This window comes from Mastomys coucha, unplaced genomic scaffold, assembly GCF_008632895.1.
Source record: "Mastomys coucha isolate ucsf_1 unplaced genomic scaffold, UCSF_Mcou_1 pScaffold18, whole genome shotgun sequence".
In the NCBI taxonomy this organism is placed as follows: Eukaryota; Metazoa; Chordata; class Mammalia; order Rodentia; family Muridae; genus Mastomys; species Mastomys coucha.
The window spans coordinates 98,033,285-98,057,366 of record NW_022196900.1 but is presented as its reverse complement, the minus strand read 5'-3'; the positions used below and the strand labels follow the sequence as shown (position 1 = coordinate 98,057,366).

Sequence of the window (24,082 nt, the reverse complement as noted above, 5' to 3'; positions counted from 1 at the left end):
GTCTTAATTTGTTAGCTGGCAATTTGAGGAAAAAAATTTTTTAAGTAAACAGAAAAGTTGAAACTAATTTGTCTGTAATTGTTTTGTGAACTGTACATCATGTGAATGCCTGGTACCTACCTAAGTCAGAATAGAGCACTGGGTCCCCTGGAGTTAGGAGCTGTCTCGTGGGTACTAGGCATTGACCCCAGGGTCTCTGCAGAAACAACGCTTTTAACTGCTGAGTCATCTCTCTAGCCCTGGAGCTAGTTAACTCAGTCTATCTAAAATGTTTTAACAGGGCAGGGGAGGTGGCTCAGTCCAAGCATGAAGACTGGAGTGCAGGTCCCCAGAACCCACGTAAATGCCGGTGGGTACGGTTACCCTGCCTGTAACTCTAGTCTCGGGAGGCAGAGGGGGATCGCCAGAGCTAGCTTATCCACAAACTCCTTTGTGTCTGTTTGAGAGACGCTGTCTACCTCAGTGATAAGGCCAAAGGGCTTTAGAGAATGATTCCCAAAATCAACCTCAGGCCTCCGCCACTTGCATATATTATACAGGATGGGGTGGGGGGAGAAAACACTGCTTTAACATATAATCACTGCAGAGGCAGGCAGATCTCTGTGAGTTCCAGGACAGCCAGAAACCCTGTCTTGAAGAAACTGAACCACCACCCAAACCAGCAACAAACATTAGGTTTTTCGGGGACAGGATCTCACCATAAATCCTTGGCTGGCCTGGAGCTTGCTTTGTGGCCCAGGCTGGCCTCCAACACCCAGAAATCTATCTGCGAGTTCTTTGTTTTTATTTTATGCGTGAGTGTTTTGCCTGCATGTTTGTCTGTGCACCAGGTATTTCTGGTGCCCAAGAAAATGAGAAGGAGGCATCTGACCCCTGGACCTGGAGTTGTAGACAGTTGTGAGACATTCCGTAGTTCTGGGGAACTAACATGGGTCCTTTACAAGAATAATAAGTGCTCTTCTAAGATGCCTCTCCAGCCCTGGGTGAGATTAAATGTTTGAAAAATTCTTCTCAAAAAATTTGATATAATAACATCTATTTACTGGGTGCAGTGTAGCAATGTATACATATATACAGTTTAGCACAGTGAGGTAAAGGTAGGTAGCAGTGGGTCTCTTTAAACTTGTATCATTTATTTGTGATTATTGAGTTTTTTGTATAACTGTGTCAGTGCTGGCCATGTGGTCACTGTTCCCTTTAACCCCAGCACCTCAGAGGCAGAGCAGGGGATCTCTGTGACTGGAGGCCACCCCGGCCTACAGAGTGAGTTGCAGTCCAGAGCTTAATGAAAACCTTGCATTTTACATTTGAATTTTTTTAGCGACCAGCTTTTAAATCCTCAGTGCTTCATTTGGCTTAGGAGCTACTGCTAAACACCTGAGGTTGGCCAAGTGACTAAGCACTAGAGGGTTCCAGAGATGCCTTGTGTAAGAGAGTTTCACTGCACTGTAGGCTGGCCAGGTCCCAAGTGCCGTCCGTCCTCCTGCCTCTGTCCCTTGAGTGCTGGGGTTGCGGAGGTGGGACTGCAAGTGAAAAGACAGAGAAGCTAACGTAATCTTTCTGATGTTTGGCAGAGAGGAACGAAGAGGATCCTATGACTACAGTCAAGATCGGACATACTATGAAAGTGTCCGCACTCCAGGCACCTACCCTGAGGACTCCAGGAGGGACTATCCAGCTCGGGGGAGAGAGTTTTACTCAGAATGGGAGACGTACCAAGGAGAGTATTATGAGTCCCGGTACTATGATGATCCTCGAGAATATAGAGAATATAGGAGTGATCCTTATGAACAAGATATTCGGGAATACAGCTATAGGCAGAGAGAACGAGAGCGAGAACGGGAGAGATTTGAATCTGACCGGGACCATGAGAGGAGACCCATTGAGCGAAGTCAGAGTCCCGTGCATTTGCGTCGTCCACAGAGCCCTGGGGTGTCTCCTGCACATTCGGAGAGATTGCCAAGTGACTCTGAGAGGAGGCTGTACCGCCGGTCCTCAGAGCGGAGTGAAAGCTGCAGCTCCGTGTCTCCCCCACGGTACGATAAACTGGAGAAGGCTCGGTTGGAACGCTATACAAAAAATGAAAAAACAGATAAAGAACGAACTTTTGACCCTGAGAGGGCAGAGAGGGAGAGACGAATAATTCGCAAGGAGAAGGTAGAAAAGGACAAACCTGACAGGCAGAAGCGAAAAGGGAAAGCTCGTTCCCCTAGTTCTCAGTCTTCTGAAGCAGAGCAGGAGAACGACCGGGAGCAGAGCCCTGGGACGCCACGGGGCGCGGCCACACTGAGCAGAGCGAGGGCTGACAAGGAAGGGCCAGCCAAGAACCGCCTGGAGCTTGTACCTTGTGTGGTTCTGACCCGAGTAAAGGAAAAGGAGGGCAAGGTCGTCGACCACCCACCCCCAGAGAAGCTCAAAGCCAGGCTCAGCCATGATGCTGCAAAGTCCTCAGCCCTGGACCAGAAAGCTCAGGCCTCTCAGGGGGAGCCTGCCAAGGCGGACTCATCCAAGGCGGACGCCGCCAGAGGGAAAGCGCTGAGGGAAAAGGCCCTTTCGAGCCACGCAGAGGTCGTGGATAAGGAGGGCAGGCCTAAGCTCAGGAAGACCCTCAAGCCAGAGCAGGCGCCTGAGCTCAGTGCTCTGGACTTGGAAAAGCTGGAAGCGAGGAAAAGGCGCTTTGCAGATTCCAGCTTGAAAATAGAAAAGCAAAAACCAGAAATCAAGAAAATCAGCCCTGAGACAGAGGATACTCGCGTACTTTTAAAGAAGCAGTCTGACACGTCGAGAGATGGTGTTTCACTGAGGGAAGGAGAGTCTGAAAGAAAGCCTGTGAGAAAAGAAATCCTTAAAAGGGAATCAAAAAAAACTAAGCTGGAAAGACTCAATTCAGCTCTCAGCCCCAAAGACTGCCAGGAGCCTGCTGCTGTCCCCACAGGGCCTGGCGCTCGGCCCAGCACAGACGCACACGCAGGACTGGGAGAACCAGTGCACGGACCTGTGGAGACTCAAGAAGCCCAGCCCAAAAAAACCATCCCCTCCAAACCTCAGCCCAAACAGCTGCAGCTCCTAGAGAATCAAGGGCCTGAGAAAGAGGAAGTGAGGACAAACTACTGCCGGCCTCGAGAGGAACTAGCAGAGCACAAAGCAGGCCAGGAGAAGCCACATGGAGGGAGTGCTGAAGAGAAACTTGGCATTGACATTGATCACACGCAAAGCTACCGAAAGCAGATGGAGCAGAGTCGCCGAAAGCAGCGGCTGGAGATGGAGATAGCCAAGGCTGAGAAGTCTGGAAGTCCCAAGAAAGATGTAGATGAATACGAAAGGCGCAGCCTGGTCCACGAGGTGGGCAAGCCCCCTCAGGATGTCACTGATGACTCCCCGCCCAGCAAGAAGCGAAGGACGGACCACGTAGATTTTGATATCTGTACCAAAAGAGAGAGAAATTACCGAAGTTCCCGACAGATCAGTGAGGACTCAGAAAGAACCAGCTGTTCTCCGAGTGTCCGCCATGGCTCCTTCCATGAAGATGATGACCCCATGGGTTCCCCTAGGCTAATGTCAGTAAAAGGGTCACCTAAAGTGGATGAAAAAGGCCTCCCCTATTCTAATGTAACAGTGAGAGAAGACCCATTAAAATGTAATCCTTATGATTCTGGCAAGAGAGAACAGGCAGCAGACATGGCCAAAATAAAGCTGTCTGTCTTGAATTCTGAAGGTGAACCAAATCGTTGGGACCCTCAGATGAAACAGGACCCTAGCCGGTTTGATGTCAGTTTCCCAAACAGTGTAATTAAGAGAGACAGTCTACGAAAGAGGTCTGTGCGTGACCTGGAGCCTGGCGAGGTGCCCTCTGATTCTGATGAGGACGCTGAGCATAGGTCCCAGTCCCCCAGAGCTTCCACCTTCTATGACAGCCCTCGGTTGTCTTTTTTATTGAGGGACAGAGACCAAAAACTACGTGAGCGAGATGAAAGACTCTCTAGTTCTTTAGAAAGGAATAAATTTTATTCTTTTGCACTGGACAAGACAATCACACCAGACACTAAAGCTTTGCTTGAAAGAGCCAAATCCCTCTCATCATCCCGTGAAGAAAATTGGTCTTTCCTTGACTGGGACTCCCGGTTTGCTAATTTTCGAAACAACAAAGATAAAGAAAAGGTCGACTCGGCCCCCAGACCTATTCCATCCTGGTACATGAAGAAGAAGAAAATCAGGACGGACTCAGAGGGGAAACTGGATGATAAGAAGGACGAGCACAGGGAGGAGGAGCAGGAGAGGCAGGAGTTGTTTGCCTCGCGGTTCTTACACAGCTCCATCTTTGAGCAAGATTCCAAGCGGCTGCAGCACCTTGAGAGGAAGAGCGAGGAGTCTGACTTTGCTCCCGGGAGGCTGTACGGCCGGCAGGCATCTGAGGGTGCAAACAGCACAAGTGACTCGGTCCAGGAGCCAGTGGTTCTGTTCCACAGCAGATTCATGGAGCTCACACGGATGCAGCAGAAGGAGAAGGAGAAGGACCAGAAGCCCAAAGAGGCTGAGAAGCAGGAGGATCCAGAGACTCATCCCAAAACTCCAGAACCTGCCACGGAGACTAAAGAGCTGGAGCCGAAAGCCCCCGTTTCAGCTGGGCTTCCTGCTGTTAGCGCCGTGACGCCAGAACCAGCTTCCTCGGCACCAGAGAAAGCTGAGGAGACAGCAGAGACTCCTTCACTGGCAGGAGAGAAGCTCGTGGAGCCCACTCCTGTCTTGGAAGAAACAAAGCTTGTATGTGAGCCGGCTTCTGTGTCCGTGGAACAGCTCAAGCAGGTGGACGTACCCCCTGGAGAGGACAGCCGTGACAGCGCTGCTGTGGCACCTTCGGCTCCTCAAGAAAATGCAACTACTGACGCTGTCCCTTGTGTGGATGCCGAGCCTCTGACCCCCGGAACCACAGCTTCCCAGGTAGAAAGCAATGTAGACCCAAAACCCAGCAGTCCCCAGCCACTTTCAAAATTGACTCAGAGGTCTGAGGAAGCCGAAGAACCTGACGTGGAGAAGCCAGATACAACTCCAAGCACTGAGCCTGACACCACTCAGAAAGCTGGAGTCCTGTCAGAAGTTCAGCCCCCAGCTTCTGAAGATGTAGAAGCTAATCCTCCAGTCACTGCAAAAGACAGGAAGACCAACAAAAGCAAGCGCGCCAAGACGTCCATCCAGGCAGCTGCCGCAAGCGTCATGGAGAAGCCTGTCACCAGGAAGAGCGAGAGGATAGACCGGGAAAAGCTGAAACGGTCCAGCTCTCCTCGTGGGGAAGCACAGAAGCTGTTAGAACTAAAGATGGAGGCAGAGAAGATCACAAGGACTGCGTCTAAAAGCTCTGGGGGAGACACGGAGCACCCAGAGCCTAGCTTGCCTCTCAGCAGAACCAGGCGCCGGAATGTGAGGAGTGTGTATGCCACCATGACTGACCACGAAAGCCGGTCTCCAGCCAAAGAGCCTACTGAGCAGCCCAGAGTGACTAGAAAGAGGCTGGAGCGGGAGCTACAGGAGGCCGTGGTACCTCCTTCTACCCCTCGGAGAGGAAGGCCTCCCAAAACCCGCCGGCGTGCCGAAGAGGGTGGTGAACATGGGAGAAAAGAGCCGGCAGAAACTCCCAGGCCCGCTGAGGGCTGGAGGTCGCCGAGGTCTCAGAAAGTGGCAGCTGCTGGTGGGCCCCAGGGAAAAAGGGGGAGAAACGAGCAAAAAGTTGAGGCCGCTGCCGAGGCCAGTGCCCAGGTGAGCACGAGGGAAGGTAACTCTAAGGCCAGAGCTGATAGAGAAGCAGCAAGTGAGGCAAAACGCGACAGGAGAGACCCCAGCACACACAAAAACGGACCTGACACCTTCCCAGTTGAGGTCGTGGGGAGAAAACCTCCTGAGAAAACCTACAAATCAAAGAGAGGCCGTGCTCGGAGCACCAGGTCGGGGATGGACAGAGCCGCACATCTGAAAAGCCTGGAAATGGCTGCCAGGGCAACAGGGCAAGCCATAGACAAGGAAGCCGGGCCTGTGGTGGTCTCTCCTCAGAAAAGTGAGAGCCCCCAGAAGGGAAGTGGCTCCTCCCCTCGGCTGGGAAACAACCCAGCTGATCCTGACAAGGAAGCACAGAAGGAAAATGTGTCTGCCACCACGGTGTCCCAAGAAGCCACTCAGCTAGCCAAGCAGATGGAACTGGAGCAGGCTGTGGAGAACATCGCAAAGCTCCCCGAGCCCTCCACTGGTGCTGCTGACAAGGGCACAGCCACAGGAGCGGCTGAAGAGCCTGCCACTGGGCGTGGCCACAAGCCAGCACACCAGGCAAGCGAAACTGAATTGGCTGCGGCCATTGGCTCCATCATCAATGACAGCTCTGGAGAGCCAGAGAACTTCTCTGCTTCTCCTTCTGTTCCCCCAGGATCTCAGACACACCCACAGGAAGAAATGGAGCCAGGACCCCATGAAGCCCTGTCAGGAATCTTGGAGGCAGAAGCAGCAACAGAATCCTCTGCCCCACAAGTCAGTGCGTCGGAGCCACCAGAAGGCTCTGCAGACACCAAGGAAGCCAGAGGAGACGGCAGTGACTCTGTACAGGAAGCCAAAGGGTCGAAAGTGGAAGTCACTCCTCCCCGGAAGGACAAAGGGCGCCAAAAGACAACCCGACGTCGGAAAAGGAATGCCAACAAGAAAGTGGTGGCTGTCACAGAGACTCGAGCCCCTGAGGCCGAGCAGGCTCAAAGTGAGAGCCCTGCTGCCAATGAGCCGGTGGCAGCCCCCCCTGAAGCTCCCCAGGAAGAGAAACAGTGCGAGAAGCCTCACTCCCCTCATGGCGAGTGCACTTCTGACCCAAGCAAGACCCCTCCTGCTGAGAGTCTGTCCCAGGACAACAGTGTTGAAGAAAAGACTCCATGCAAAGCCCCCGCACCTCCTGACCTGCCCCCCCTTTCCCAGCCAGCACTGATGGATGATGAACCCCAAGCCAGGTTCAAGGTGCATTCAATCATTGAAAGTGATCCCGTGACCCCACCCAGTGACTCGAGCATACCTCCACCCACAATTCCTTTAGTGACCATAGCAAAGCTCCCACCTCCTGTCATTCCTGGGGGAGTCCCACATCAAAGTCCCCCTCCTAAGGTGACAGAGTGGATCACAAGACAGGAAGAGCCTCGGGCTCAGTCTACCCCATCTCCGGCTCTTCCCCCAGACACAAAAGCCTCTGATGTGGACACCAGCTCCAGTACACTGAGGAAGATCCTCATGGACCCCAAATATGTATCTGCCACAGGCATTACTTCCACAAGTGTCACTCCAGCCATTGCAGAGCCCGTGAGTGCCCCGTGTCTGCAGGAGGCGCCAGCCCCTCCTTGTGAACCCAAGCATCCCCCGTCAGAAGAAAAATCAGCAGCCATGGGATCAAATGCTGACACACAAGCCTCAGAGGTTCCAGTGGCTGCTGACAAAGAGAAGCTGGCTCCAGTCATTGCCCCTAAAATCACATCTGTGATTAGCCGGATGCCCGTTAGCATTGACCTGGAGAACTCACAGAAGATAACGTTGGCAAAGCCAGCTCCTCAGACCCTGACTGGCCTGGTGAGTGCCCTGACTGGTCTGGTGAATGTCTCCCTGGTCCCGGTGAATGCCTTAAAGGGTCCTGTGAAGGGCTCAGTAGCCACCCTGAAAGGTTTGGTGAGCACCCCTGCTGGGCCCGTGAATCTGCTAAAGGGGCCCGTGAATGTCCTCACTGGGCCTGTTAATGTCCTGACCACTCCAGTGAGTGCCACAGTGGGCACGGTGAACGCTGCCCCTGGCCCCGTGACTGCTGCCTGTGGCGTGACGGCCACTACAGGCACAGCAGCCATGACAGGTGCAGTGCCTGCCCCAGCAGCAAAGGGCAAGCAGAGGGCAAGCAGCAGTGAGAACAGCCGCTTCCACCCTGGCTCCATGTCAGTCATTGATGACCGGCCAGCAGATGCCGGCTCTGGTGCAGGCCTGCGTGTGAATACTTCAGAAGGGGTGGTGCTTCTGAGCTACTCGGGACAGAAGACGGAAGGCCCACAGCGGGTCAGTGCCAAGATCAGCCGGATCCCTCCGGCCAGTGCAGTGGACATGGAGTTTCAGCAGTCTGTATCGAAGTCCCAAGTGAAAGCAGACTCCGTCACCCCCACCCAGTCTGCACCCAAAGGCCCTCAGACCCCTTCAGCCTTCGCAAATGTGGCCGCCCATTCTACCCTGGTGCTGACTGCCCAGACGTACAATGCCTCTCCTGTGATCTCCTCTGTGAAGACGGACCGTCCATCCTTGGAGAAGCCTGAGCCCATTCACCTCTCAGTGTCCACGCCTGTCACCCAAGGTGGCACAGTGAAGGTCCTCACCCAGGGCATCAACACACCCCCAGTGCTGGTTCACAACCAACTAGTCCTCACCCCTAGCATAGTCACCACTAACAAGAAACTTGCTGACCCTGTCACTCTGAAAATAGAGACCAAGGTCCTTCAGCCAGCTAACCTGGGGCCCACCCTCACTCCCCATCACCCTCCTGCCCTGCCCAGCAAACTGCCTGCAGAAGTGAACCATGTTCCTTCTGGACCCAGCAACCCAGCAGATCGAACCATCGCTCACTTGGCAACCACAAAACCAGATACTCATTCTCCTCGACCTCCTGGGCCTCCACCAGGCGCGTTCCCTAGGGCGTGCCACCCCAGCAGCACGACATCCACAGCGCTTTCCACCAATGCCACTGTCATGCTGGCTGCGGGCATTCCGGTGCCACAGTTCATCTCCAGTATACACCCAGAGCAGTCTGTCATCATGCCCCCCCACAGCATCACTCAGACGGTGTCCCTCGGTCACCTCTCACAAGGTGAGGTGAGAATGAGCACTCCCACCTTGCCCAGCATCACCTACAGCATCCGGCCAGAAACACTGCACTCTCCTCGGGCCCCTCTGCAGCCCCAGCAGGTAGAGGCGAGGGCCCCACAGCGTGTGAGCACACCCCAGCCAGCCACAACTGGTGTGCCTGCTCTGGCCACACAGCACCCTCCTGAGGAAGAAGTTCACTATCACCTCCCTGTGGCTCGAGCTGCAGCCCCTGTGCAGTCGGAAGTGCTGGTCATGCAGTCCGAGTACCGGTTGCACCCATACACTGTTCCCCGGGACGTGCGGATCATGGTACATCCACATGTGACTGCTGTCAGTGAACAGCCAAGGGCCACAGAGGGGGTGGTGAAGGTGCCACCAGCCAACAAGGTGAAGGAAGCGGTTAAGACTTCAGATGCCAAGACAGTCCCGGCTCCAGCCCCTGTGCCTGTCCCGGTTCCTGTCCCTACCCCCGCCCCACCCCCTCATGGTGAAGCCCGCATTCTCACAGTCACACCCAGCAGCCAGCTTCAGGGGCTGCCTCTGACCCCACCTGTGGTTGTAACCCACGGGGTGCAGATTGTGCACTCCAGTGGTGAGCTGTTCCAAGAATACAGGTATGGTGACATCCGCACCTACCATGCCCCCGCTCAGCTCACACATACTCAGTTTCCTGTCGCCTCCTCCATCAACCTACCCTCCAGGACCAAGACTTCTTCTGCCCAGGTGAGGAAGCCAGGTTTCTTCCCTACCTTTTGGGCACACACTTGGGGGCACTGTGGTTTAAAAAGATAGGTAGATCTCAAAAAAATAAAATAAATTTTGGGGGCTGGAGAGATGGCTCAGCGGTTAAGAGCACTGACTGCTCTTCCAGAGGTCCTGAGTTCAATTCCCAGCAACCACATGGTGGCTCACAACCATCTGTAATGGGATCTGATGCCCTCTTCTGGTGTGTCTAAAGAGAGCAGCAGTGTACTCACATATATAAAATAAATAAATCTTACAAAGACAGACTGACCATCAAGGTACTTCAGTGGGTGAGGGTGTGGGTCTGGCCACCATAAAAGTAGAAGGAGACAACTCACTCCACGTTGTCCTCTGACATCCACATGGACACAGTGTCACACGTGCGTCCTCTGTCATGCACTCGTGCATACAAACGAATGAAAAAAAAAGTAAAAATCCAACCTTCAGCAAGGATCTCAAGCAAGGTCTAGGCAAGCTAGACAGGGAAGGGAAAGGGGGCTTTCGTAAACTCGTGTTGGGGAGTGAGCCGGGTCTTGGGTCTGAGGAGATGCTTTGCGTCCGGGCGCCTGCCTGCAGGGTGAGAAACCGGTTAGGTGCTTACTGAGGCGAGCTCCACTGCCCATGAGACAGGGGTGCCTCTCTCTGGGCATGAGGAGCTCTCGCTTGGGAGCAGGGGCTTTGTACTGCCAATTCTGACTGCCCTCTGTCTTCTTCCCATCTCCAGGGGCCCCCTGAAGGTGAGCCCTTGCCGTCCACGCAGCCTGCACAGCCTGCCCCGTCTACGCAGTCCACGCAGCCCGTGCCACCCACCCCACCCTGCCAGCCCTCCCAACTCAGCCAGCCTGCCCAGCCACCGAGTGGCAAGATTCCTCAGGTCTCTCAAGAAGCAAAGGGGACGCAGACAGGAGGGGTGGAGCAGACTCGTCTCCCAGCCATCCCCGCAAACAGGCCACCTGAGCCGCATGCTCAGGTTCAGAGGCCGCCCATGGAAACAGCCCAGCCAGCCCACCCCTCCCCTGTGTCAGTCTCCATGAAGCCGGACCTCCCAAGCCCTCTTTCCTCTCAGGCTGCCCCAAAGCAGCCATTGTTTGTCCCTGCAAACTCAGGCACAAGCACCCCACCTGGACTGGCTCTGCCTCATGCCGAAGCCCAGCCAGCCCCCAAACAAGACTCTTCTCCACACATGACACCACAACGGCCTGTGGATATGGTCCAGCTGCTGAAGGTGAGGTGGGGGTGGGGGGGTCACTCTCGACACGGTGGCTGGGTTCTGTATGTCAGTACAGACCAGCAGGCTGCTAAAGGGGCTGCTGCAGGCCGTGCTGGGCATGCCATGACCCTGTTTCTGCTCTGTTTATCTTGCTAAGCAGAAGTACCCCATCGTGTGGCAGGGCCTGTTAGCCCTCAAGAACGACACGGCTGCTGTGCAACTCCACTTCGTCTCTGGCAACAATGTCCTGGCTCATCGGTCCCTGCCTCTCTCTGAAGGTGGTCCCCCACTGAGAATCGCCCAGAGGATGCGACTAGAGGCCTCTCAGCTGGAAGGGGTTGCCAGGAGGATGACAGTAAGGCTCATGGGTGGGCCAGGAAAGTGCCCATGCAGTTCACAGCAGGGGAGGGACAAGAAGACACAGCAGTGATAAATAACTCTTAGGAGCGGGCAACAAGAGACAAACTCTGCTTGGCCAGAGAGGTACCTCAAGACCTCGTGTGCATGTGCACATAAGCACACACACACACATATGCTCGCAGGCACACGTGTGTGTTGTGACACAGCCATCTTAGAGCACCTTAGCTAGGACACATGCCATGTAGTCAGGAGATCCCTAACCATTCATTCACCTCTGCTCCAGGTGGAAACAGACTACTGCCTGTTGCTGGCTCTGCCCTGTGGCCGTGACCAGGAGGATGTGGTGAGCCAGACCGAGTCCCTCAAGGCTGCCTTCATCACATACCTGCAGGCCAAGCAAGCAGCAGGGATCATCAACGTTCCCAACCCTGGCTCCAATCAGGTTGGTCATTGTCCCATCCCTACCCCACAGCTAGGACCAGTTTAGGGCAGGGCCGGTATGCCGGGTGGCATGGATATTTCTATACTAACTAGAGTACCCCAGGAGTTCATAGAGGAGGTGGGCATGCAAGTAACATGGGTAATGGCCACCAGTTGCCTATCCTGAAGAGAGGAGCTAGGGGAGAGCTAAGAGGGGTAGTGTTGACCTTGAACTGTGGAGCTGGTGACATGGCACCATGCCCTGCAGGGCCCTGTTAAGGCCTGCATGGTGGGAGGAAGGGTCATGGAAGACAGTGGCTCCCACTTTCTCTCTCTCCTCCTCCAGCCCGCCTATGTGCTGCAGATCTTCCCACCCTGTGAGTTCTCCGAGAGTCACCTCTCCCGGCTGGCCCCTGACCTCCTTGCTAGCATCTCCAACATCTCTCCCCACCTCATGATTGTCATTGCCTCAGTGTGAGGCTCCGAATGGTCACCACCTCAGGGCATTTTCCTGAGGCTCTGCTGCAAAAAAAAAAAATAACGAACACCGTGGACAACCTAGCCAGGCAGAGGGGAGGCTGCTGAAGGGGCAGACTGCCAGGCGCCAGCAGCCGGCCTCGTGCCCACCCGCCCTCGCGCCCGCCCAGCTCTATGGATAGACCTCCTGGGGGGGGCGGCGGGGGTGGTGCTGCTTGTATGTTTACATGAATTCTCGCCCAGGACAGACCACCAACCCATAGACTCGCAGAAACCTTAGGGGCTGGGTGTCTCTCCTCACTTGGAGAAAAGGAACCGGGCCGTGGGATTCTTCTGTTTTTGTTAAACAGAATAGAACAGCCTTTGCACTAAATTAGTGACTCGCACAGTGAACACAGGCTGCTCTCGACGTGTGTGCATGAGCACGCGTGGACTCTCGTGCAGGACTTGGGACTTGTGCTGAAGCCTTGGGGTCAAGGAACATTTCAGTGGGTTTTTGCCCCATCTCCTCTTCCTGTCCCCTGCTCATCGAGCGTGTCATCTTTCTTAATTCTCCTGCCGCCACTACCACCTTCAACTCATTGGATGTAGTTTACACAGTTGAGTAAAGGCGAACAGGATTTTCTTTCTTGGTCGGCTGTGCAGAACTCGGGATGTGTATATATAAATATATAATATATATAAATATATATAATACTGACTTAAATCAAATTTCCCTGACATACATTTTTTTTAATCTGTGCCAAAAATGTGTTTTCAAAGAAAATCTTATTTTCATACTCAGACTTTGTACCGTCGTCACTCATTTGTATAAGTGCGCTCCATTACTGCACGGGTCCTGCCCCCGCAGCGTGGAAGCGTCACGTAGCACCTGTACAGAAGACCTGGCCACTCCACTTCCTGTGACCCGGACCTCTCCCTGACTTCCTAACACTTATTAATTTATGGAACTGTTTTTCTCAGCGCAGTTTTGTTCTGTGTGTCCATTGGATTACAAACTTTATTAAAAAATACAAAACACCTCAAGTGTGAAGGTGGTTGTCACTCAGTGGGGGCCTGGGGTTCTTATGCAGATCTCACCCCACGTCGGTGAACAAGGACCCTCCCTGCCCCCTAACCTTCCCCAGAGCCTTATGCCTTGTGCTCAGCCGAGGCCGCTGGGAGGACACCACAGACTTTGGTGCCCTTTCTCCGCCCCCTTGCCAGCTCCTGCGCTGGGCTCATACAGGTGCCTTCCCTTCTCACCTCCCCCGGGCCTTGCTCCCTGGAGTGGCAAGGAGCCCGCTATTCCTGGGGCTGGTGATGCTGTACCTGCCTCAGGGAGCTGAGGCACCAAGCCTTTTCTGGGGAACACAGTTGGGACTGTCAGGTGAGCGGGGCTTCTACTTGGGAAAGCTCCATCTCCAGAGCCAGCAGCTCCCTTCCTGTCTCCTTGCCAGCCTGCTAGCACACAGCAGCGAGTGAGTACTGCCCCATGCACTCCTGAGGCACTAGGCCTTGCTTTACTGAGAAGCCAGCCTGCATTGCTGGCTGGTACAGGCCTACTGGGTGAGTCACGATGCACGTGGGCCACGGGGTGCCACCTGTGGCTAACTAACTTAGAACAGTATGAAGCTCCACTTTGCATGAGGGACAGTGGGACATGCCAGGAAGCATGGTCTCTGAGTTAAACTGTCAACTGTATAGATACCTGTTCTCCACCCACTGGTGACACAGGGACCACAGGCAACATTAGAAAATAATCAAATTTATTCTCTCTAGGGAATGGGGCAGGAGCACCTTCTGAGTCCTAGGGTGCCATCCATCCTTAAATAGACAGTCAGAGGGCCACCTGCTCACTCAGCAGGTGGTAGGCAATCAGGAGCTGTGGGTGGAGTTTCTGCCAGTGTGGGCTGGCCCTCAGTCCCATCCCTAGGACGGAAGACCAGCTCTCCAGCCTGCAGCATCTGCCCGGCTGGCCACGTGCTGCCTGGCCCATACTGCTGGTAGAAGTCCGCATCCGTCTGGAACATGACCAGTGCCTGGGCTGTGTGGATCCGAACATGCTGGGCTAGGCTATTGGCATCCAGGAACTTGTCCCCACAGGAGTCACAAGCGTAGAGGATGTGGGTGTTGGGGTCTGTGGAGGTGGGGGCTGTGGTCAGGATGGGGTGGACCTTGGGTCCACTGGCGTTCATGCCCCAAACTGCCCCTCTCACCTTCTTCCTGCACTTGCTTGACAGCTTTGCTGATCTCAGCTTTGAGTACTTCCGTCTCATCAGCTGTCACTGCGGCCCCCACTGGTAGCACTGTGGGCAGAGTCAGCAGAACCTGAGGCAGAAGCCACAAGGACCTACCCCATTGCTGCCACTGAGGCAACCTGCTGTGTAGCTGCTGCCCTCTGCCGCCCTGCCCACAGTGCACACCTGTGAGCTGAGTGACCGCTGTCGCTGCCAGTGCCTCAGTGGCCAGTGTGACCATGTCGTCCACAGTGACCACGCTGACCTCACCACCCTCTTCTGGCTCCAGGATCTTGATGCCCGCCTTGCCCTGATGCACAGTCTTTACATGAGAGCGCAGGTTGTCTACCCGGTTGAAACCACGGCCACACTTGTCACACAGGTAAGGCTTCTCTCCTGGTAGGAGGCAAGTCACCCTCCGGCCACCTGCAGGCCTCCCAGTACCCAGCAGCCCCAATTTTTCTAGCAAGAAGTTCTCTGAGGCACCCCCCTCCTGGAAGGCAGGTGGAGTCCACATTTGAACCGGTTAAACAAGTGTGGTGTGGGGCTCCCACCTCCACCCTTCCACCAGTGTTCTCCAGAATGGGCTGGGAAGGGACCCAGGGAGGGACACAGGTGGGTAGCGTGTGCTCACCAGTGTGGATGATGATGTGCTTAGACAGGTCGCCCACATTCACGAAAGCCTTGCTACACACGCTGCACTTGTGTGGTCGGATGTTGTCATGGTGACGAATGTGGTTGGCCAACTGGCTGGACTGGACAAATCTACAAGGTCACAAATAAGGGGCTCATGTTGACCCACGGGAGCTTCAGTGTGGAGGGATCTGGGGGTCCCCACTACTCTGGGACAGACTGAGATTTGGCCTCATGCTCCCTGGGGTGGGGGCAAGCCACTACCTCTTGCCACAGCGCTCACAGACGTAGGGCTTCTCCCCCGTGTGTTGGCGTACATGGGCGATAAGAGAGCTGGCTTGGGTGAAGGCCTTGCCACATATCACACACTGGCACGGCTTCTCACCTGGGGCAGAGGCACACGGCACTAGCACCCGCTCAGCTCCCTGTGCCCCTTCCACAGCCCACATGGGGCCTCCTCACCCACCCGTGTGGATCCGTACGTGCCGCTGCAGCGCGCCTGGGTCGGCAAACTGCCGCTGACAGTGGGTACATACATACGGCTTCTCCCCACTGTGGATCCGCAGGTGCCGCTTGAGGTTCCCTTGGAGAGAAAAGGCAAGACCAGTGTGCTGCACTGTGAGGGCCGGGGGCAAGACTTGGGGAGAGGGTACTCTGGGCCTACCTGAGGTGGTGAACTGCTTCCCGCACTCCCGGCACTTGAGAGGGCCGTCGGCAATGTGGATCTTCAAGTGGGCCTTCAGGTTCCCTACCTGCACCCAGACAGGGACTCAGAAGGGTCTCCTTGGAAGCTGGCTTCTCCCCAACCCTGTAAGCTAGGGAATAATGGCCTTCCTGGCTTCCCCAAGGGGCAGAGCTCCATTCCTGACTGAAGCTCAGGTCCCAGCACTGGAAGGAAAACCAACCACAGCCCTCCAAGGTACCATCCTAGGAGAGTCCCTGTCCATGGACAGTGGCTGTAGTGTGCTATCCTGGAGGAGCTCTGAGGAGCACTCCGGTGCTGGCTCAGGAGGGTGCACACCTGGTTGAACTTCTTGTCGCAGTGAGGACACTTGTGCTCCTTGTCAGTGTCGTGGGTCTCTAGGTGGCGCATCTTGGAAGTGGGGTCGGAGAAGGAGCGGCCACAGTAGTCACACTGGTAGGGTTTCTGGCCACTGTGTACCAGCTGGTGGCGCTTGAGGTTGCCTGAAGTAGTGAAGAGCTTGCCACAGTCCCCGCAGCGGTAGCGCGCCTCCCCAGAGTGCCTCTTCTTGTGCAGGTTCAGCAGGCTGATGAGCCTGTAGCTCTTGCCGCACTCCTCACAACCATAGGGTTTCAACGGGCTGTGGGTCAGAAGGTGCTGGGTGATAGGAAGGGGTGCTCGCAGGGTCCCATCAGGTGCCCCGTCTAGAAGAGACAAGCTGGGTACCTGTGTGTCTTCTCATGCGCCTTGCACGCTGCGGGGTCCGAGAAAGCCTTGCTGCACTCCCGGCACGAGAAAGGTTTCTCGCCCGTGTGGATGCGGATGTGCCGTTTGAAGTTCCCTGTGTGCGTGAACTCCTTCCCGCAGTCCTGCAGGCGCAGCAGGAAGGGTGCGTGAGGGGCTGCAGAGACCCTGGAGGCTCAGGGCTGGCACCGCCCACGGCCCCGCACCTCGCACTTGTGGATGATGGAGCCATAAGCCTTGGACTCAGTGCGATCCCCGTAGGTGCCCGAGCGCAGGTTCTGGCCCTCCATGCCAAGCTCCTGCCCAGAGTCTGTGCCCGCAGACTCTTCATTCTCCTCAGGAGGCTCTCCATTATCCAAATGCATCCCCTCTTCCTTGACTGTGGCAGGTCCTGCGCCCTCTTCCTCTTGTCCCTCTTCTCCTTTGCTGGCTGGCTCCACTTCCATTTCTGCACAGAGAAGGGCAGGTACTGAGGATGTGGCTGGGACCAGAGCACTTTCTGGGTCTGGCCCAAGTTCCCCCCACTTCTTTAGGTAACAGTGTCTCCGGGATCTCTAACATTCGTATTGGCTACTTAGAGAGTGTGCCACCTCAGGCAAATGTGTGTGGGAAGCATGGCACAACACATGTCATGTGTCGGGGCTGTCAGGATGCTCCCAGGCTACCAGGAACGTGGAGGCTATGGGGACGTCCAATGAAGACAGCTCAAGAGTGAAGAAAGAAAGCAGATGAGGTGAAGGATGAGTCTGAGCTACAGGCTACAGACAGATCCAAGAGGGTGCAGGAGATGAGCCCCTGGCTGGGGGAGGGGCACCTTGCTCTGAGCTCTCTGACAAGGCTTCAGCTTCGGCAGCAGCCATGCCACTTGTGGGGTCCGGCTTGAGCTCCACAGGTGGAGGCTCCCGAGGAGCATCCGCTTTCTCCGTCTGTTCTGCGCCTGAGGAGGGATGGGAGGCTGCATTGGGACTCTGTCCAGAGGCCAAATAGGTCTCTTCCATCGCTGGAACAAACCCTGCAGAACAAACTGAGCTAGACGTGGGCCAGAAACTTACAGGAGCACATGCTGCACACCACCAGCCACAGGCCTTTCCTGTCCTAGGGCCCAGGCTGCACCAATGACGGGCAGGACCACCTTCCAACTGTCTGTCACCTCCTGCCAGGTAGCCAGCCCGTGACACCCCATCACAACTCACCACTGGATGCACTCTCTGCCTGGCCACCCCGCTCCTCTTTGAGCTCTCTGCCCGGGCCTGTGGATGAACTGCTTCTTGCTTGGTCCAGCCTGCTCAGCATGGTGGTAGCAGCCTTCTCTTCTTTGGCTCCCTTGTCTCCTCCTGGAGACAGAACACAACAGACTTGTTGTTTCTCATGAAGTGTCACCTGCCAGAGGGATCAGGTGGCTGCCGAGTCCCCTCAGAACTTGGAGGTACTTCACCAGTGTGCTCAGGGCAATGCCTCAGCCCGGGATGCTGATCACAAGCCCCGCAGCCTCGACAGCACAAGTGAGATTATCTTTCACAGGCAGGGACACTGGGTGTGGGTCAGTACTCAACAGGGGAGACATGATCCTTGACCTGACCCATGATAGGAGTCTACGGGCTTCTGAGGACGCCCGAGAGGACACGACGAGAACTTCCGGAAGGGCAGCTCCAAGAGGCTCAGGTAGCAGCTCTGGGCACCCAGTGGCCCAGGTGTGTGGCTCCTGTCCTCTGCTGCCCAAAGGTAGAAGGGGCAGGCATGGGGGCACGGGGACCCTTTCCAGAAGTGCTCGCCCCGCCTTACTAGCACCCCCTCAATGAAGGCAAGGTAGATGAGGAATGTGAGACCCAGTGAGGAGACCCAGAGGCAGGCAGGGGCTCCATCCAAGAAGCCACTTTTCAGGAGCAGCCAGCCAATGAGCTCACCTTCCACAGCTGAGGTGTCTGCACTCTCCCCAGGGGTACTGGTCGGCTCAGCAAGGGACTTGAGCGTGTGGCAGGCCGTGATAATATCCTGCATCTGGAGGAAGCTGGCCACGGCCAGAACATCATCCACATTCTCAGGGCTAAGGCTCAGCTTGGCAGTGTACATGAACTCCAGCACCTGCCCCAGGCCTGCCGAGGACAGGACGGCTGTCACAGACCCACTTCAAAGGCTTCACCTGTCTGCTGGGCTGCAGACAGCTTCTAAAAAGGCACACAAGGGGACGGGACCCTCCCTTCTGGTCTTCAGAACCTCATCACTTGCTCTTCTAAACCCTCAGCCAGCCGACCTTTGTGTGTCTGCTTCCACATCTATAAATTGGGAGAGTACCTTAACCTGACCATCTCAAAAACAGGGATAGGGCTGGTCCGTCCTTCCTCAATCTCAGGCCCATCTCAAGCCTGTGTCCCAGCTAACTCCTCATTCTTTGCATAGCCTGGCTGCCAGCTCCAGGACTGATGTGGCCATAGAGAGGAATCAGGAAGGTCTATGGCCTGCCCTTGCTCTGTCCCTGCTAACAAGGCTGGTCCTACTCTCTCTGTGCCCTAAGCATACTGCCAATCTGTCCCCCACCCCACCCACTCCATGTCTAGTCAGAAGAGGCTCTGAAAGGTGGGAAGAAGTTGGTACCTATAGGGTCAGAGCTCAAACGCAGGTGGGACCTGGCCTGCTGGCATTGCCCTAGAAGGGCCTTGCATTATTAGGCCCTGGCCCCAGCATGGTACCTGCTGCATTACTGATGTCCAGGTGTACCACGTCTTTCTGGTCCACAAAGAGCATCTTGAAGTACTCGCTGCAAGCTGCCAGCACTGCCTTGTGAGCCTTGAAGTCAACACCGTCCACCACAAAGGTGCAGTCACACAGGAGGCCCAGTTGCCGCTGCTGGTTCAGCTGCTCCAAGACACGCTGGCTGTGCTGGGGGAAATCCATGGCTACAGAAAGCCAGAGCCTTCTGTCAGCACTGAGAAAGGATGCCAGCCCAACTCACTGGCAACTGCCAGGCAAGCCCAGGTAAGACTCACAGAGGAGACTGAGAACTAAACGTGGGAGAGTGCTGGCTCCCTCACAAGGGCAGTTGACTCCAGACACCGCTGCAAGCCAAGGCAGCCCAGCATTGCCAAAGCTTCCCGACAAAGCAAGTTCCCGCAGCACAAAGTAGCAAGATAGCCCCACATCCTGCCCCACAGCAGACTACACACTAGAAATGAGCTAAGGAGTCAAACCGCAAACAAATGAAGCAAAGCCATTGTGCTGTCGCACAGGACAGTTGACCACGGTCACCAAGAACACACACACACTACAATAAAAGGCTGAGCGTGGGCAGCTCCCTCTCCACGGCTCCCACAGGCTCTGGGAAGTTCCCTGTGCACTTAGTGGCTGGGCTCTTTAGGGTGGGGAGCTCACTCTGTCTCTCCTTCGCCGCCTTTCTTACCCCACCCTTGCTCAGCTCCTCCCTCCCTCCCTCTCGGGCTCAAGGCACTGCATGAAGTGGGTAAATCTGCTGTCTCCAGAAACGGCTGAGTGCTGAGTCCCGATCCAAGAGCTGCAGGGTCAGCTGCAGTGTTGAGGCCCTCCTTAATGTTAGGAAATCCCACAGCTGTCCCAGGGGCTCAGAGCTGGTCCTGGGGCTGGTCCTCAGTTATCAACTATAGAGAGATGAGATAAATCCTCAAGCAGCCCCGGCCAGCCCAGCCCCACTGCAGAATCTTCCCACGGTCAGCAAGCTTCTAGGGAAACTAATGGGTTTTCTTGATAGAAAAAACTTGCTTCATTGGGCCGGGTGATGGTGGCACATGCTTTTAATCCGAGCACTTGGGAAGCAGAGGCAGACGGATTTCTTAGTTCGAGGCCAGCCAGGTCTACAGAGTTCCAGAACAGCCAGAGCTACACAGAGAACCCTTGTCTCGAGAAAAAAAAAAAAAAACTTGCTTCAGAACATTGCAAAATAAAACCTGGCACTAGCTGGGGGGTGGTGGCGCACGCCTTTAATCCCAGTACTTGGGAGGCAGAAGCAGGAAGGTTTCAAGGCCAACCTGGTCTACAAAGTGAGTTCCAGGACAGCCAGGGCTACACAGAAAAACCCTGACTTGGAAAAAAAAAAAAGAAACCTGGCACTATGTGAGGCCAAAGTGCATAGAGCAGTAGTACCAGCCAGTCGCTCTGGAGCCAGGCTGCCCCTGAGCAGGAGAGTGACTTTGGGGCACTGCCAAGATGCAGCAGCACTGGGTGCTCCTGATGTCACCAATCCCAGTGGTTCTCCACCTCTCTGATGCTGCTCCTCTTTAATACAGTGCCCGTGCTATGCTAACCACAACCATAACAGCGTCATGTCCATCACTACCTAATGCTGCTCCTCTTTAATACAGTGCCCGAGCTATGCTAACCCCGACCTAACAGCGTCATGTCCATCACTACTTCTTCATAACTACATTTTCTTGCTGTTATGACCCCTGTCGCCTAAGAGAGGCCATAACCCACTGGTTGAGAACCCTTGCTCTAAGTCCTCAAACTCCAGAAAGAGCAAACTCACTGGTGATGTGAAGGGATGAGAGAGAAAAAGTCAAGAGCTGCTGTCAGGGTCTAAGACACCGAGAGACACATGTCCTGGCCTGGGGACAAGTGCACTTTCTGGGGTGCCCAGGAGATGAAGGTACACACACCAAGGCACAAAGCAGGTGTGGCCACACCATGCCAGAGTGATCCTAGTGCTGTCATCTGAGGTGGAAAGGCTGTGGGCGGGCTAGAGTCCTAGAGCACCTCCTGAATGCAGACAGAGAGCCACGGCCCACATTGCTTTGCTGGATCCCGAGTGACTGACTAGTGCAGACATGGAACCCTGTGGTCTGGGTGCAGCCCCGGCCTCCTTCCTTTGTCCAGGATGCTCACCTAGTTCCTGGTCCACTACGACCCTGTCTTCATTTTTTCCCTGTGTTCTGCGGCCCTCACTCTGTAGCAAAGCACCCAACTGAGTAAGTGGATCCCAGAGCTGCCCACTTCTGAGAGCCCTGTGAGACCCTGTGTGGCTGCTGCTCCCCGGGCCCTATGGGATTCCATCAGTGCGCATCTGGAGTTTCTTTTATTTTCTTTTTTTGAGACAGGGTCTCACTGTATATATAGCCCTGACTAGCTTAGAGCTCAGAGATCTGCCTGCCTGCCTTTGCCTCCCAACTGCTAGATTAAAGGCATTTACCATTACACCCAGCAAGTTCAAGGTTTTTAAATAAAACAAACAAAAAACAAAGCATAAGTACCAATTGCACAAGGTCCTTGGCTGGATTTCCTAAGGCCCTGGGGGAGGGGCAGGATAGTGTGCCTCAGTGGGGACATTAGCCTGACAGAGGCACACAGGGGTGGCACCCTGGAAGGCTAGTGCTAAGATAGACTCTGCTCACCTCACAAGCTTTCGACAATGAAGAACTGGCATTTACTGAGCTGTGCAGCCTGAGTGGTCATCACCTGCACATAGCATATAGCCTCTCTAGACCGGCTTTCCTGATGCCACCTCACGTGCAGACCTGAGTGCAGAGTCTGCCCCTGGCTGCCAAGGGCCAGAGCGTCTTCCAGTGGAGCAGGGCTCACACACTCTAGACAAGGTTTATTACACCAGTGACTCAAATGGGGGGTGGGGACACCGCCCTAACACCCAGCAGCCATCTGTTAGCAGGAAACACAAAGACATATTCTAAGTTACTCTTTTTTAGGCCCTATACGGCACGGTTCCTACATCCTTTCACTTGAGCACTCTGGGTGATTAGACCCACCAATCATACTCATCATCCCTTCTGAACACAATCTGGAAAGTGCCTATAACACAATTCCTGTGGTGATGGTGATCTGAAGGGAGGGCGTGCTAAACAGAGCATCGAGCCAGGGGTGAACAGTCTCTGCTGACAGGCACTTTACACTGACTGACTGCACTGTTAAAACCTGAGGCAAACGGCCTGCCTGAAGCACCAGGATGACTGAGCTGCATAGCTCCCTCCAAAGCCACATGGCCTGTCAAACACTGAAACATGATCCAAGTCACTGGCAGGCCCTGACTAGCATCAAGGAGGGGTGGGGCTACATCCTAGGACAGAAGGCACACACTGAGCTTCACTGGCTCCCCAATGGACTGGCCAGTTCCAGCTGCCACACAGAGAAGTCACCACCAAGTTTGGCTCACCTTTCCTGATCATCCAGAAAGACAAGTGGCACAACAGACATGCATATGCTTAAGCCAAGGAAGCAGAAGTTCACAAAGGCCACCCCTGGGAGGTTGAAAGCTATGTACCCGACCCCACTACCAACCTGTCTCTCCATGCCTGCTACCACAGTGCTCTGTGTCCAGCAAATGCTCGCCATATATTGAGACCGTTTCTTCCATTTTTAGCAGGTTTTCTTGATATACAGATGTGTACACACACACACACACACACACACACACAAAATCTATCTAGAAAGATAATCCTTCTTCAGTGAATGAGGAGAGACAGTGCGAGGATCAAACCCAGAGCTCTAAGTGCCCAACCCTTGAGCTGTTCCCAGTCTAAACATACAGAGCTTCATAGAAACTTCCAGGCCTGCTTGGAACTCCAGCTTCCGACATCACCCTCTTCTGACAGTGCTATCCTGACCTAATGTAAGTTTACCTGTCCTGAATCCAGTGTTTTCTATAATTATAAAAAGCAAATTATTTTCTTTCTTGAGCCAACACATCAGCCTCAGACTCACTGTGCAGCACAGACTGGGACTGCAGCTGTGTGCCACCAGGGCAGGCTGCCGACTGGGTCCTCACTCGCCCTCACAGCCATCAAGAGGGAGCAGAAGAAGGACCAGAGCAAGCGCTGGCCCTTTTGTTCACTTTCATTTCTTGAGACACAGTCACTTGAGTTCAGGCTGGCTTTGAACTTGTGATGGAGCCAAGGATAACCTTGGCCTCCTAGTCTTCCCATCTCACAAGCAGAGAAACCAGCATCCTGATATTGTTTGTCCCAACCTCTAGAACTACAAGAAACACACCTGTTTTATTCGCCTAGCCCAAGGTACTCTGTTATAGCAACACAGGACACACTAAGAGCAAGATAAGCATTTGAGAAACAATTCTGTGAACCTGGATGGGCAAAGATTGGCAGGGCAGCCCAGCTCCCTAATGCCTGTAGTTATCACCTGGTGACTCCACAGCTCATAAAGCAGAAAAGGCACAGAGAAATGAGCAGGTGGCTTCATCCTGCTCTCTGTATTCACCTGAGGTGAAGCACTATAGCTCGGAGCCTCCCAAGGAAGGTTAACCACATACTGCATGTAACTTGCAGAGTCAGGTAGAACTAGCTGACAGTCAGAGGGAATGAGGAGGACCTCTCTGAGCAGGGAGAATTTAAACAAAGACCTGGAAGAAGGAGAAAGAGGAAGCTGCACCACCGCAAACCCAGGACCCAGGAACCACTATGGCACCATGGGTGGACGGCGATGTGCTTTCTTTCAAAGTTTCCTGCATGGTAAGCATTTCACCCATTACAGTACACCCAAGATTCTTGTTTGTTTGTTTTTCGAGACAGGGTTTCTCTTTGTAGCTCTGGATATCCTGGAACTCATTCTGTAAACCAGGCTACCCTTGAACTCAGAGATCCACCTGCCTCTAGCTCCTAAGAGCTGGGATTAAACACACTTTTTTAAAAGCCTTGGGAGGCCGGGCGGTGGTGGTGCATGTCTTTAAACCCAGCACTTGGGAGGCAGAGGCTGGTAGATCTCTGAGTTCAAAGTCAGCCTGAGCTACAGAATGAGTTCCAGGACAGCCAGAGC

At 54.6% G+C, this 24,082-nt stretch overlaps 2 protein-coding genes across 6 annotated transcripts in view; one reads left to right on the top strand and one right to left on the bottom strand.

The window, feature by feature from the left end:
* The window catches only part of Spen (spen family transcriptional repressor), a 77,849-nt gene extending 64,767 nt beyond the window's left edge, over window positions 1–13,082 (top strand). For both annotated transcript variants that reach the window (XM_031379335.1, XM_031379334.1), the window contains 5 exons: window positions 1,575–9,573; window positions 10,319–10,819; window positions 10,965–11,159; window positions 11,448–11,606; window positions 11,931–13,082. In XM_031379335.1, the coding sequence (XP_031235195.1) occupies window positions 1,575–9,573; window positions 10,319–10,819; window positions 10,965–11,159; window positions 11,448–11,606; window positions 11,931–12,062 (8,986 nt within the window). In that variant the 3' untranslated portion in view covers window positions 12,063–13,082. The remainder of the gene's footprint in view (window positions 1–1,574; window positions 9,574–10,318; window positions 10,820–10,964; window positions 11,160–11,447; window positions 11,607–11,930) is intronic.
* Window positions 13,083–13,792: 710 nt separating this feature from the next.
* Zbtb17 (zinc finger and BTB domain containing 17) overlaps window positions 13,793–24,082 on the bottom strand; it is a 20,855-nt gene continuing 10,565 nt past the window's right edge. For 2 of the 4 annotated variants that reach the window (XM_031379337.1, XM_031379336.1), the window contains 14 exons: window positions 19,027–19,233; window positions 18,244–18,432; window positions 17,533–17,673; window positions 17,154–17,351; window positions 16,546–16,787; window positions 16,322–16,464; window positions 15,935–16,235; window positions 15,578–15,665; window positions 15,380–15,496; window positions 15,178–15,298; window positions 14,915–15,045; window positions 14,467–14,676; window positions 14,260–14,349; window positions 13,793–14,180 (listed from right to left, as the gene is read on the bottom strand). In XM_031379337.1, the coding sequence (XP_031235197.1) occupies window positions 13,897–14,180; window positions 14,260–14,349; window positions 14,467–14,676; window positions 14,915–15,045; window positions 15,178–15,298; window positions 15,380–15,496; window positions 15,578–15,665; window positions 15,935–16,235; window positions 16,322–16,464; window positions 16,546–16,787; window positions 17,154–17,351; window positions 17,533–17,673; window positions 18,244–18,432; window positions 19,027–19,231 (2,460 nt within the window). In that variant the 5' untranslated portion in view covers window positions 19,232–19,233 and the 3' untranslated portion in view covers window positions 13,793–13,896. The remainder of the gene's footprint in view (window positions 14,181–14,259; window positions 14,350–14,466; window positions 14,677–14,914; window positions 15,046–15,177; window positions 15,299–15,379; window positions 15,497–15,577; window positions 15,666–15,934; window positions 16,236–16,321; window positions 16,465–16,545; window positions 16,788–17,153; window positions 17,352–17,532; window positions 17,674–18,243; window positions 18,433–19,026; window positions 19,234–24,082) is intronic. The other 2 variants (XM_031379338.1, XM_031379340.1) reach the window with 2 other exon arrangements.